Source organism: Lissotriton helveticus, chromosome 6 (assembly GCF_964261635.1).
Source record: "Lissotriton helveticus chromosome 6, aLisHel1.1, whole genome shotgun sequence".
Lineage (NCBI taxonomy): Eukaryota > Metazoa > Chordata > Amphibia > Caudata > Salamandridae > Lissotriton > Lissotriton helveticus.
The window spans coordinates 1,653,010,428-1,653,023,237 of NC_136067.1; the positions used below are offsets into that span (position 1 = coordinate 1,653,010,428).

General features: G+C 47.1%; 1 protein-coding gene across 3 annotated transcripts in view; it reads right to left on the reverse strand.

Annotated features, from left to right (window-relative positions):
* GPCPD1 (glycerophosphocholine phosphodiesterase 1) overlaps window positions 1-12,810 on the reverse strand; it is a 733,645-nt gene that overhangs the window by 248,459 nt on the left and 472,376 nt on the right. For all 3 annotated transcript variants that reach the window (XM_078649507.1, XM_078649508.1, XM_078649506.1), the window contains one exon: window positions 10,531-10,570. In XM_078649507.1, the coding sequence (XP_078505633.1) occupies window positions 10,531-10,570 (40 nt within the window). The remainder of the gene's footprint in view (window positions 1-10,530; window positions 10,571-12,810) is intronic.

Sequence of the window (12,810 nt, forward strand, 5' to 3'; positions counted from 1 at the left end):
TGGTGCTGGGCTAACCTGCCGCCGGAGCCGGGGATCGAACCGTGGTCCCCAGATTCCAGCGTCAGTCGCCCTGGCCGCGGCGCCACACCTCTTCCACAGGTGTGGCGTGGATACTACTCTGGGGCATTTCTTGTAAACAGGTACGTAATATCGTTTTTGTTAAATAGTACAATTTTAAAGAATTCCTTTAGGTTTTCAAACTCCACACTTTTCCAAGAAAAACAGTCTATGTTCTCCGATGGAGAAAAATAGTATTACCGGTTTTAGGGTAAGTATTCGGTAGTGGGAGTTGAGGTTCTGGAGGTAGACTCAGGGGTCCCCAGGGTCAGAGATGCACTCTTGTTACAGCAGGGGTACTAGGGCAGCCGAGTGCAGAGTGCTGAGGCCCAATGTTATCCAATGGGGGATAGGGGGCCTCCGGTTGGTGGCTGCTGACGAGCAGGCCAATTGGTTGGGGTAGCAAAGCTCCTGGACTTTAGCTCAGGGCAAATGGGGAAACAAAGTAGCACCAAAGGTGCACACTCAGTAGCACTAGGGCGGCAGGGTGCTGTTTCGATTTCGGGCGCCCTGTTATTTCCAAGGGGGAACCTCAGGTTTGCAAAAGCACTGCAGGCTCGGGGACAAAGGTCTTCTGGGTGTGACCACCACTTTGAGAGGTAAGTCGGGAAGTCTGGAGTTGGTCTGGCCACCCAAGGCCGTGGGGCGTCGGGTGCAAGGGTGCCTTTCAGGGTCGGATCTTACCAGCTCCTGGTCAGGGTTGGGGGGACCTTCCGGATTTAGGCTGCAGGCGTCAGCTGGAGGTTTGAGGTAGGTCAGGGATCGCCGGATCTCGGGTTAGGATCACCGGGGGGACCTCCTTGGGGTCTTTGCCCACTTGAGTTCGGGCCGTGGATGGCAGGTGCAGAGGGGTGCGGATTCGCGGTGTCCGGCCGGAGCCAGAGGTTGCAGATGAACAAATCCGGTGTTCACTGGAGACACGGTCTTTGTGGTTGAAGGCAGGCAGGTCCTGTGGGGTTTGAGGTTGCTGGCTGAAAGACACACCGTGATTTTTGCAGGAGCAGGTTCTAGGTGGAGACATGCCAGTAGGGCAGAGTCCAAATCAGTGGGAGTCTTCCTCTTGTTAGTTTCGGCACGACAGTTCTGTCCTCCTTTTCTTAAAGTTTCTTCTGGTCTGAGGAAGCAAGGTTCAGGGGTGCCCCTACATACTAGATTTCGGGGCATTACAGGTGGGCAAAAAGGTTGGGAGGGGGGGCATAAGCCTTTCCCTGGTTGGCTGGGTCCCCCATCTGCAAATTGGCGGGGACTGAGAGTTGTGCCTTCTCTCGCCTCCCCCACATGAGGGGTGGAGTTGACAGAGGTGGGCACACCTCTCTTACTCACTTGTTTCTCCTGCCGGTTTTCCAACCAAAGTAGGGGTCAGAACCAATGGGAACCAGTTGCTGAAAGCAGCAAGTGGCCTATGGAAGCACACAAAGGCCGCACGCCTTTGAAGCTTCCCCTTCGTGGACCCTACCCATCCTGGGGGAGGAGGCTTGGCACCTCGTTCAAGGATGTGCATTGTTTTAGGCCCCCGAGAGGAGTAGCCTCTCGACCCAGGGGTCCAGAAACATGCCGGGTGGTGGCACCTGAAAGCAGCCACTCAGTCTGGACACAAGTGGTAGGTCGTTTTTCAGGGGGCATCTCCAAGGTGCCCTCTGTGTGCATTTTTCTTTAAATCCCACACTGGCATCAGTGTAGGTTTAATGTGCTCATGCCGGGTGGTAGCAGCTGAAAGCAGCCACTCAGTCGGGACACAAGTGGTAGGTCGTTTTTCAGGGGGCATCTCCAAGGTGCCCTCTGTGTGCATTTTACTTTAAATCCCACACTAGCATCAGTGTAGGTTTAATGTGCTGAGAAGAAAACAAGTTACTTACCTGTAACTACAGTTATCCAGTATTGGTATCTTTCATAGATTCACATGCCTGAATCATTCCCCGTCGCCGAGGCGGGAGTCCCATGGTAATAATATATACAATAGCAGTGCCTTAGAAAATTATTTGTAGTAGGCTGAAAAGACTATAGGCCCAAAACTTAGTAGCCTATCTACCTCATTATGTAAAAAGAACTGAAACAGGAGTTCCAACCAATCAGCTGTCCGCACCCTCTAGAACCTTCCCAGCTGAGGCAGTTCTCCTCAGATTTTCCCAGCACAAGTGAGAAGTATGTATCCCTAATAAAGAACTGCCTTGCCGGGGAGGAGGGTGATTGCATGTGAATCTATGAAACATACCAATACTGGATAACTGTAGTTACAGGTAAGTAACTTGTTTTCTTATCCAGTATTGGGGTATCTTTCATAGATTCACATGCCTCAATCAGAATAGCAAGCAGTAAAGCCATAACTGTCGTTAGCGGAAGGTGGGAGACAAACCGTAATTGTACATATCCCCCACACAACCGGAAGGTTATAAAGCACTAAAATGTCAATATACATATATGCAGAAAAATCCTTCATATAAAATCATTCTTAATAAAGACAGCATTTGATAAGCAGAACATTACAGTAAATCATACATATTTTTATAACATCAATATAATGTGAGAGACCCAAAAAGTCTAACCTTAGTGAAGAAGATGCTGCAGCACCGCTTCTCCCACTGCTGTATCATCATGTGATGCCGACTGCAAGCAGAAGTGCTTTGTAAAAGTATGGATACTTTTCCACGTAGCAGCTCGGCAAATGTTCTCCAGCGTGACCCCAGCAAATAAGGCTGTCGACGCCAACATCATTCTGGTGGAATGTGCTTTAACTTTTCTGATTAAAGGTCTGTTAGCCTTCTCATGACAGAATTGGATTACAGAGGATAACCAAATAGCTATAGTTGCTTTCGTCACTGCTTGTCCTAGCGTGACCTGTCCATAAGCAGGAAATAGCTGATTAGATTTTCTTATGCCCTTAGTTTTTTGTAGATAGAACTTTAGACATCGTTTCACATCAAGTGAGTGCAGGGCCCTTTCTGCCGGTGTGACAGGATCCGGGGAAAAAGTCTTTAGCTTTACCGGCTGATTAATAAGAAATTGAGATGGTAACTTAGGAATGAACTTTGTATTGGTTCTCAGGGTTACATAGTCCTTAGAGAAATATAGGACAGGCTCTGCAATTGTGAAAGCTTGTATCTCATTGACTCTCCGGGCTGAAGTGAGAGCTAGTAAAATAGCTACTTTCCAGGTTAGAAACTTCAGTTCAGCTCTGTGAATAGGCTCAAAGGGCCTCCTCATTAATTGGGACAAAACGATATTGAGGTCCCATTCAGGAGGTGGAGGCCGAAATGCAGGGAAAGCTCGGAATAAACCCTTAAGAAATTGCTTTATCAATGAGGAAGAGCATAGTGATGACTTGTTAGAACTTTTCCTGAATCTGGATATAGCGGCCAGATGTACTTTAATAGAAGAGAATACCAGACCTGCTTTGGCTAGCGATAGCAAGTAAGGAAGTATGTCCTCAGGTGGAGCCTGGAGCGGATGAATATTATTTGTTTCACACCAATTACAGAATCGTCTCCATTTAAAACGATATGTTCTGATGGTACTCTGAGCGCAGGCTTGAGATAAAATCTCTCTGCAGTCCGCAGAAATGTTGAGATCCTTAAACTCTAAGAAGTCAGGAGCCAGGAGTGCAAGTGAAGCGATTGAGGATCCGGGTGTAGAATCTGACCTCCTTCCCTTGTCAACATTGAAATTGTTGGTTTGAGACTAAGTGGAGGTTGTTGAGATAGCAGGATTAGTTCTTGGAACCAGTACTGCCTCGGCCAGCGAGGAGCAATGAGGAGGAGAGTGCAATGTTCCCTCTTCATCTTTTGTAGTATCCTTGGTATTAAAGGAATCGGGGGAAAGGCGTATGCAAAGATTCCGGACCATCTCATTGACAGGGCATTTCCCCTTGACCCCCGTTGAGGAAATCTGCTGGCGTAGTACAGGCATTTGCTATTCTGTTGCGTCTCAAACAGATCCTGAGTTGGTGTGCCCCATGTTTGAAAGATCCTGGCCACTTGATTCTGCTCTAGCTCCCATTCGTGACAACCTGTGAGAGATCTGCTGAGGTTGTCGGCTAGAGAGTTTTGAACACCCTTCACATGCTCCGCTCTGAGGGATATGCCGTGTTGTATGACCCACTCCCACATCTCTTGAGCTTCCTGCGAGAGGGAGAGAGATCTCGTCCCCCCTTCTTTGTTGATGTAATACATGCTGGTGGAATTGTCTGTACGCACCAGCACTGAGGAATTTGCAATTCTCGGTAGGAACGCCTGCAGAGAAAGGAAAATGGCTCTTAACTCTAGGCTGTTGATGTGTTTCTGCCGATATTGGTGAGACCATCGCCCTTGAATCTGAAGGTCCTGGAGGTGAACTCCCCAACCTTCCATAGAAGCGTCGTAGTCAGGATAAACTCCAGAATGGTTTGGAGAAACGTGAGGCCCGGTGACAGATTGTTTCCTTTTGACCACCAAAGAAGAGCCCACCTCATTCTGGGTGTCACCTTTAAGCGATCGTCGAAAGAGCCTCCTACTTGTCGCCATTGTCGGTGCAATTCTTCTTGCAGAGGCCTCATCCTGAGTCTCGCCAATGGGACTAGATTGATCGCTGATGAGCACATCCCCAGAAGAGAAGCATATGTTCGGACCGAAAGTGACTTTTTTGCTGAGATTAGTTTTGCCAGCTTTTGAAGTTTGATCTGTCGCTCCTGAGACAAGAACGCCTTGCAGCGCCGGGTGTCCAGTGATGCTCCCAGAAAAGTCAACACCTGACGGGGTTGCACTTGAGATTTCTTTGAATTGAGAGTGAGTCCTAGGTTTGAGAATAGACGGAGGGAGCTTTTGACCGCTTGTCTTGTAGCCTGTCTCGATGGTCCCTTGAGCAGCCAGTCGTCGAGGTATGGGAAGACTTGTATTCCCTGCGACCACAGTGCTGCAGAAACTGGGGCTAAAAACTTTGTAAATATTCTTGGTGCGGATTTTAGACTGAATGGGAGCACCTTGAATAGAAAGTCGACGCCAGCCACTGTGAATCTCAGGTATTTGCGGTGTATAGGGATGTGGAAGTAAGCGTCTTCCAGGTCCAGAGAAGCCATAAATTCTCCTTCGTTGAGACAATTGAGCACATCTGCCAATGTCACCATGCGAAAACTCAGTTTCTTTAGAAATTTGTTGAGTTTGCGCAGATCCAAAAATCGGGCGCCACTCTCCCGACTTGTTTTTTAAGAGGAAGAAGCGAGAGTAAAATCCTTTTCCTTTTTGCAAGAAGGGAACCTTCTCTATCGCATTCTTGTGGAACATATTTAAGGCTTCTTTGAACAGTAAGTGAAGACGAGGGGGAGGGGGACCCCTCGGCGGGGTTGTAGGTGGTTTCTTTAAAAAGTCCAGAGTGTGTCCGTTCTTGACTAGGTCGAGGACCCACTGATCCGAAGTAATGTTCCGCCATTGCTGGTAAAATGCGGAGATCTTTGCACACACAGGGAGGGGAGGATGTTGGATTGGCGTCCGGCAGAGCTCATTGACGTTTGTTGGAATCTCGTCCTTGATTGTTTGTTCGTCGTCTTCCTCCCTGACGAGAGAAATTACTGAAGGTAGGTTGTCTGTATGAAGATTGGTAGTATGGCTGTTTGTACTGGGATTGATACTGCCTGTTCTGTTGGTTGTGGTAATTTTGGTACAAAAGGGGGTGGTGATGGACGGAGCATCTGAATCAATCAAACACTCACACCCAGTCAAAAGATCTGGGTTTAATCCATCACCGTTCTTTAGCTCACTCTGCCAGCCCAGTTCGGGCTGGACTGTTCCCATGAGGCACAGGGTCAGACTGATTTGCATATTGCCATGTCTGATCTGGGGTGGCCGAGTGAGCTAAAGAATGGTGATGGATAAAACCCAGGTCAGTTGACTGGGGGTGAGTGTTTGATTTGCTCAAGCGCTCCGTCCATAATCCCCTTTTGTATCAGGTTGTGGTAATTTCCTCTGGACGAAAAAACGCAACCTCTTGCCCCTCTAAAAGAGCCTCTTTTATATTGCAGGGTACCGAGTGATTTGGCAGTGTCGGTATCCGTCTTGATTGCCAGTAAGGCGGCGTCTATGTGCTTACCAAAGAGTGAGTCACCGTCGTAAGCCATACCCAAGATCTTAGTTTGAACTTCCGGTCTGAAGGAGGTAGCTCTGAGCAAGCCCTGTCACCTGAAGACTGCCGCACCTGCTAACTGTCTAAAGTTAGTGTTTGCGATGTCTAGGGCGCAGTCTACTATTTCTGATGCCGCCCTTTCTCCTTCCAGCACTATTTTGCGTGCTTCCTGCTGTCGATGTTCTGGTATCAAATTTATGAACTCCGACAGATCCGACCACATCTGCCGGTCATAGCGGGCAAGTATTGCCAAGGAATTTGCTGCTTTAACAGAAGCTGCAGCATTGGTGGAGAACTTCTTTCCTATAAGATCTAGTCTCCTGCCCTCGGTGTTGAAATTGGAGTGGATGGATTTTTGGACCTCTCTTGAGCAGCTTGAGATATCACAGAGTCCGGACGTGGATGGCCCAACAGACAAGATGGAGTGTCTGGCGGTGCTCGATACTTTTTCTCAATACGAGGAAGAACCGCCGGAATAGAAGCGGGGGTCTTCATAATGTTAAGACCTTTCTTCCAAATAAAATCTATAATAGGTATAGCCCTGGTGATCTTTCTATACCCCTCCTTGAAATCATGTAAAAAAACAGTCCGACTGCTCAACAGCTACTGGCAGTTGAAACCTTTTAGCAGCCCGTTGCATAATGTTATGAAAGCCGTCAATATCCTCTGGTGGGGAATCCGAGGGCTGCGGCACAGGAGGTGAAGGCATGGGGATTATGTAATCCTCCCAAGGATCTGTAGGTGTATTGTCATTAGGCAACTATTCCATCTTCATCTGAAGAGGAGGTATTCTGATCGTCTTGCGGTGTAGGGTCCACGGTGTGTCTTGGCGACACTGGAACCTGTGGTGATGGAGGCCTAGGTACATCCACTGGTGCAGGAGGCACAGCTGGCGTGGATGGTGTAGGGGGGAATCTTTGGCGGTAGTCTGCCAACATGGCCTGCAAGTCTTGAATTAAAGAAGGAGGGAGATGATTTGTCTTCTCCCAATGTGGAGGTCTGCATGATTGTCTATAGCAAGGTGTAGACAATTCTTCCTGATAGTAATGCTCTTGCATATCTTCATCCTCTTCCTGACATTTGATTCGCAAATCTGAAGGTTGACGTGCAATTCCAAAGGGGCCTTCTTCATCTTCATCCTCATCTGATTCCTCCTCTACATATGTTTCCAAAATGTGCGATGGCAGAAGTGGGGAAATATTAGAATAGTCCTGTCTCTGATAGGTCTTCATTTGAAAATGAGTATATTGCACTCTTGTAGGTGGCGTCTTGGTAAGCAGATGCGCTGAAAGCGGCTGGCTCATTGATGAAATTACCGCAGACGAGCTTGTCGTCAACGGTGTCGCTTCGACGGTTTCACAGTCGACGGGACTGTCGTCGACGGGGCTGACGTCGATGGGATCATCGTTGACGGGCTCTTCGTTGTCGATGGGGCTTTCGTCAACGATGCCTTCGTCAATGGGGCTTTCGTCGATGATGGCGTAGTCGTCGTAGGCCGGTCGTCGACGTTGTTTGTGAGGAAATATCCTTCGCCCCAGAAGATTTTTTTTGAGAAAATCTTCGCTGACACCATAGGAGAGGTGATAGCAGAAGTAGACACCGTAACAGAAGAGCTTGAGGTGGTAGAAGTCACAGATACAGTGTGAGACGACAAGAGAGCAACAGTTTAAGTCTGGGCTGAACTCACAATTTTAGATGAAGATCCTGAAGTTGTAGTCGATGGAGATCCAAGGGGAGGAGTGGATGACCTCCTTGAGGGTTCTGTAGCTCTATGAGAGGATTTATGATGTTTCTTTCACTCAGGAGAAGAGCTATCTTTGGATCTGGCTCTTTTGCTTGAAGAAGAGGCCCTGTCCTCATCATCTGTAGAAGAGGATATGAGCCATAAAAGAACCCTTGCCTCCCTGTCCCTGATAGTTTTGGCAGGGAAGGTGCGGCAAATCCTGCAATCCTTCACAATGTGAGAGGGATGCAGACAGTAGATGCAGTCAGAGTGCTGGTCATCCACATGGACCCTCTTTTTATTACAGGTCCCACAGGCCTTGAAAAGGGCTTTCTTTTCAGACATCCTGAAGAAAAAGTAGAAACCTGAGTAGGCACTTAGGGAGACTCCCTTCCACACGACGTGCGGTGAAAATCTGAGGAGAACTGCCTCAGCTGGGAAGGTTCTAGAGGGTGCGGACAGCTGATTGGTTGAAACTCCTGTTTCAGTTCTTTTTACATAATGAGGTAGATAGGCTGCTAAGTTTTGGGCCTAGTTGGGCCTATAGTCTTTTCAGCCTACTACAAATAATTTTCTAAGGCACTGCTATTGTATATATTATTACCGTGGGATTCCCGCCTCGGCGACGGGGAATGATTCAGGCATGTGAATCTATGAAAGATACCCCAATACTGGATAAGTTTGATACCAAACGTCTCAGTTTTCAGTGTCGCCATTATGGTGCTGTGGAGTTCATAATGACAAATTCCCAGCACCATATACTCTCAATGGCAGCACTGCACTTACAATGTCTAAGAATGGACTTAGACACTGTAGGGGTATAGGGCTCATGCATCTGTACCCTCACCACTGGTATAGTGCACCCAGCTAGAAGGGTGACTGATCTATGCCAGGGCAGTGGGTTGTAGGCATGGCACACCCGGATGTGTGTCATGTTGACTCTTCACTTTATTCTGCACCAAGACACGCAGCCTGCAAAGGCAGTGTGTGTGTGTGTGTATAAAGGTACAGGGCCTCTAAGGGTGGCACAATAAGTGTTGCAGCGCCTTGGGTACATGTGTTACGATTTACCAGGGGCTGACCAGTGGCCAAAGATGCCAACTGGGTTTGGGTTAGTTTTGGGGAAAGAACACAGGCCCTAGGAACCTGATTGGATGGGACCCAGGGCACATCAATTCAAAGTGCATCAGTAGTGTGTGTGTGTAGGTGGGGGGGAGGGGAGTCCTGCAACAAAAACCCAGCTTCTCACAGAAGGTCTATGATGACATTTCTCCTGAGACTTTTTAGAATGACCAGTGGTCACATGGTGGGATTTCTTAAGGGCATTCTTAGGGTGTTCAGAAGACTGCTTGGCAGAGGATCGATCCTTTTCTGAGATTTGCCAAATCTCAAAGAATCATCACTCTCTCCCTCAGAAACTGGATTTTCCTTTGATTTAATCCCCTGTAAAGACAACAGAAGTCTTCCCTCTCGGTCTTCTGTGAGAAAGTGATAGAGGCAATAAATGCACTTTTTAGGAGGACCATCAATTTGCCACGGGTGTTACATGGCCTCAATAAACCCTTCTTAGAATGTTTGTCATGACCAGAATGTCCAAGGGTAATATTGGAAAGCAAAATGTGTCTGACATGAGAAGTGTTTCCTGAAATCAGAAGGTTTGAAGAATAAACTGAGAAAAGCTCAGGGAGACTACCTTCACACGACGTGCGGTAGAAAATCTGAGGGATCTAGCCTGTGTGGGGAGTGTTCTAGAGGGTGCTGTCTGTTTATTGGTTATAGACCAAGTTTGGTCCTTTTTAAATAATGACTTAGACAGGCTATTAAATGCATGGCCTAGTGCCATAGTAGCCTATGCTTACTAATCGTATTGCTTTGATATAGTACCGTGGGACTCCCACTTCAACAACGGCGAATGATGCAAGCATGTGAATCTATGACAGATCTAATACTGGCGAATTAAGGAATTTACAGATTGCTGGAGAAGCAGGTTCTGCACTTGTGTCTGGTGAAATAGAAGGAACTGGCAACAATGTGTCCATGTGGAGGGATGCAGAACTTTATTATTTATGCAGTATGCACAGTTCCGTGGGGGTGGTGGGCAGCAAGGTGAGTTGCTTGGTGAAGCTCTAAAGTAACAACTACAGAAGCAAGTTCTACCCCGTTACTAGTTGGCAGGGACACTTGGAGGTTGAGATTTTAAAACAGCACAGACACAAGTTTAATAGAGTAAATACCTTAGCTGGTAGGAAAGGCAGGAAGGAACAGCAGGAAAGAAAGAGCAATAGAAAAAAAGAGGTAGAAGGAGAAAACAAGAAAAAGAAAGAAGCAAATATAGAAAGAAGGAAGAAAAAAGAAAGGAAGCAATCAGTTTCCTAACAGCAGTAGCAGTAATTGAAGTTACCAAAAAATTTGAGAAAGCAGGAGCAAAAGCACCATACTCCTGCAAGATAAATTTCAGACTGTTAAGCGGTGCGAGATGTGCCGATGGTGGTACTTCTCCAAAAGACAGCATGTTGGTATTTGATTGGTCTATTGTGCATATCAATAGTATTTCATGAAAATTGAATGTGCTTTACTATAGCTAGAAAATGTAGACTGCCTGCAGAAGCAGACTGACAAACTGAAGTAACCAATTTAAAACTAATGTTTTCACTTATACGTACCATAAGTCTCTTTCAACTTCAGTGCAGTCACATGTGACAACTAAAAAAAGAATAAAATAAATAAAAATTAGAATTTGGCTGATATTTCAATGCTAGATGCTCATATAACAGAAGTAAAGCTATTAAACAAACAAGTTACTTACCCTCGGTAGTGCCTTACCTGGTAGAGACTATCTAACTGTAGATTCCTCACCTTAGTATATTTCCCAGGCGTCAGACTGAATTTGGAAACTTCTGGTGAGCAATACCCCAGTGTGCTGGTAGGTGGCATAGTTCAGCTCCACATGGCATAGCCTGTGTCATCTGCACTGGAAGTGACGTGCACAGTCCTTATAAAGGTGCCACCCCAGCGCACCAACATCAGTTTCTTTTCATGACACTGACCACTGGTATTTGAAGCTAGGGCCCTTAAAGGGAACGTCCTTTACATTATAATCCATTTGCAGAGCGAGGAGGATGGAAGGGTTAATGAATAATCTGTGGCTAGATAGAGTCTCTACCAGATAAGGCGTTACCAAAGGTAAGTAACTTGTTCATTTGATAGAGACTTTGAACTGCAGATTCCTTACTTTAGAATAGACAACCAAGCAATACATTCCCGGAAGTTGGGCTGCAAAACGGATTAGACTAGAAAGTCCTGAAAGGGCAAAGTGAATGTCACGCCGGACTTGACTGTCTAGACTGTACTGTATCGTAGACGCATGAAAGGAAAGCTACATTGCTACCGGACAGATATCTAGGACAGGAAATCTGTGGGCTAATGCAGGGGTAGCAGCCTTCGATCTGGTGGAATGAGCACGCAAACCCTCAGGAGGCTGCTTTCTGGCCAGTGCATAGCAGATTTTGATGTAGAGCACTATCCGTCCCAAGAAGTCCACTTCTGCACCACATGCCTTTCCTTTCTTGGCCTTAACATACCACACAAAGAGTTTGAACGTCCACCTAGAACTCTTTTGTTCCCTCAAGGTAGAATTGACAAAGTTTTTTTTGTTCTAGCTGGTGGGGTCTCTCCTCTGCCTTAGAAGGGTGAAGCAGAGCGTAGAAGATAGGCAGAGAGATAGATTGGCCTACGTGAAAGGAAGTTACTACCTTTGGTAAAAAGGCTGCTAGAGTCCAAAGGACCAGCTTGTCTGGGTAGATAGTAAGGTACAGAGGATGTGCACATAATGTCTGTAGCTCAATTTCCCTTTGGGCAGATGTTATTACCACTAAGAAGGCCGTCTGGGTGGTTAGAAGTCTGAGTGAGCAGTTGTGGAGCTTCTAATAGGAATTGAACATCAGAAAAGTGTGAACTAGGCCGAGCTCCAACTGAAGCATGATAAAAGGCGCTACTGGGAACATATGCTGGAGACCTTTCAGGAACCTATGTACAATAGGGAATTTGAAAATGGATGGCTTATTTGGCAACTGAGAAATGCCAAAATGGCAGAAAGAAACTTTTGATGTGACCAAAATAGATCCCCGCTGGGCTAATGTGAGAATGAAAAAAATAACCTGGGTAATGGGTACAGATAGGGGATCAACGTGTTTATCTGTACACAATGTCAGGAACTTGCTCCAATGGCAGACGTATCCCATCTGGGTGGAGGGACGCCTGGCTGTCCGTATTATATTACAGACTTCTAGCGGAAGGTCGAAATCTGTTAGCTGTCATCAATAAATCTCCCCGCTAAAAGATGTAGCGATATTGGGTTTAAGTGCAGAACTCTGCCCTGTTGCTGAGGAAGAAGATCCTCCCGAAGAAGAAGCCTAATAGGAGGTTCGGTGCTCAAGCTCCACAGCTCGGGATATTATACTGTCCGTGCCCAATCCGGAGCCACAATGATGACTTGGGACGGCCGTTCCTGATCTTCTTGCGACCTCACGGCAGGAGTGCTTTTGGGACAAAGGCATACAGGAGGCCCGTGCTCCACCCGAGACAAAAGCTGCCTTGGAAACTGCAGTGCGCAAATCTCAGGACATTGCACGTTCCTGGATTAGGCGATGACATCTAACCAAGGATCTCCCCACTCTTGGAAGAAAACTGGCACCATCTCCGGATGGAAACATCATTTGTGAACTGCTAAGCATTGATGGCTGAGTTTGTCTGCTCTGGCATTCAGAGCGCCCGCCGGGTGTCGAACCGCTAGGGATATGCCCATGTGATCCAGCCATGTCGAGAGGCACAAGGCCTCTTGACAGAGGGTCCACAACCTTACTCAGCCCTGTCTGTTGCAGTACCACATGCAGTGGTGTTGTCTGGAACCCCTGACCTCTGCAGGTGTGCTGCAACCACCACCA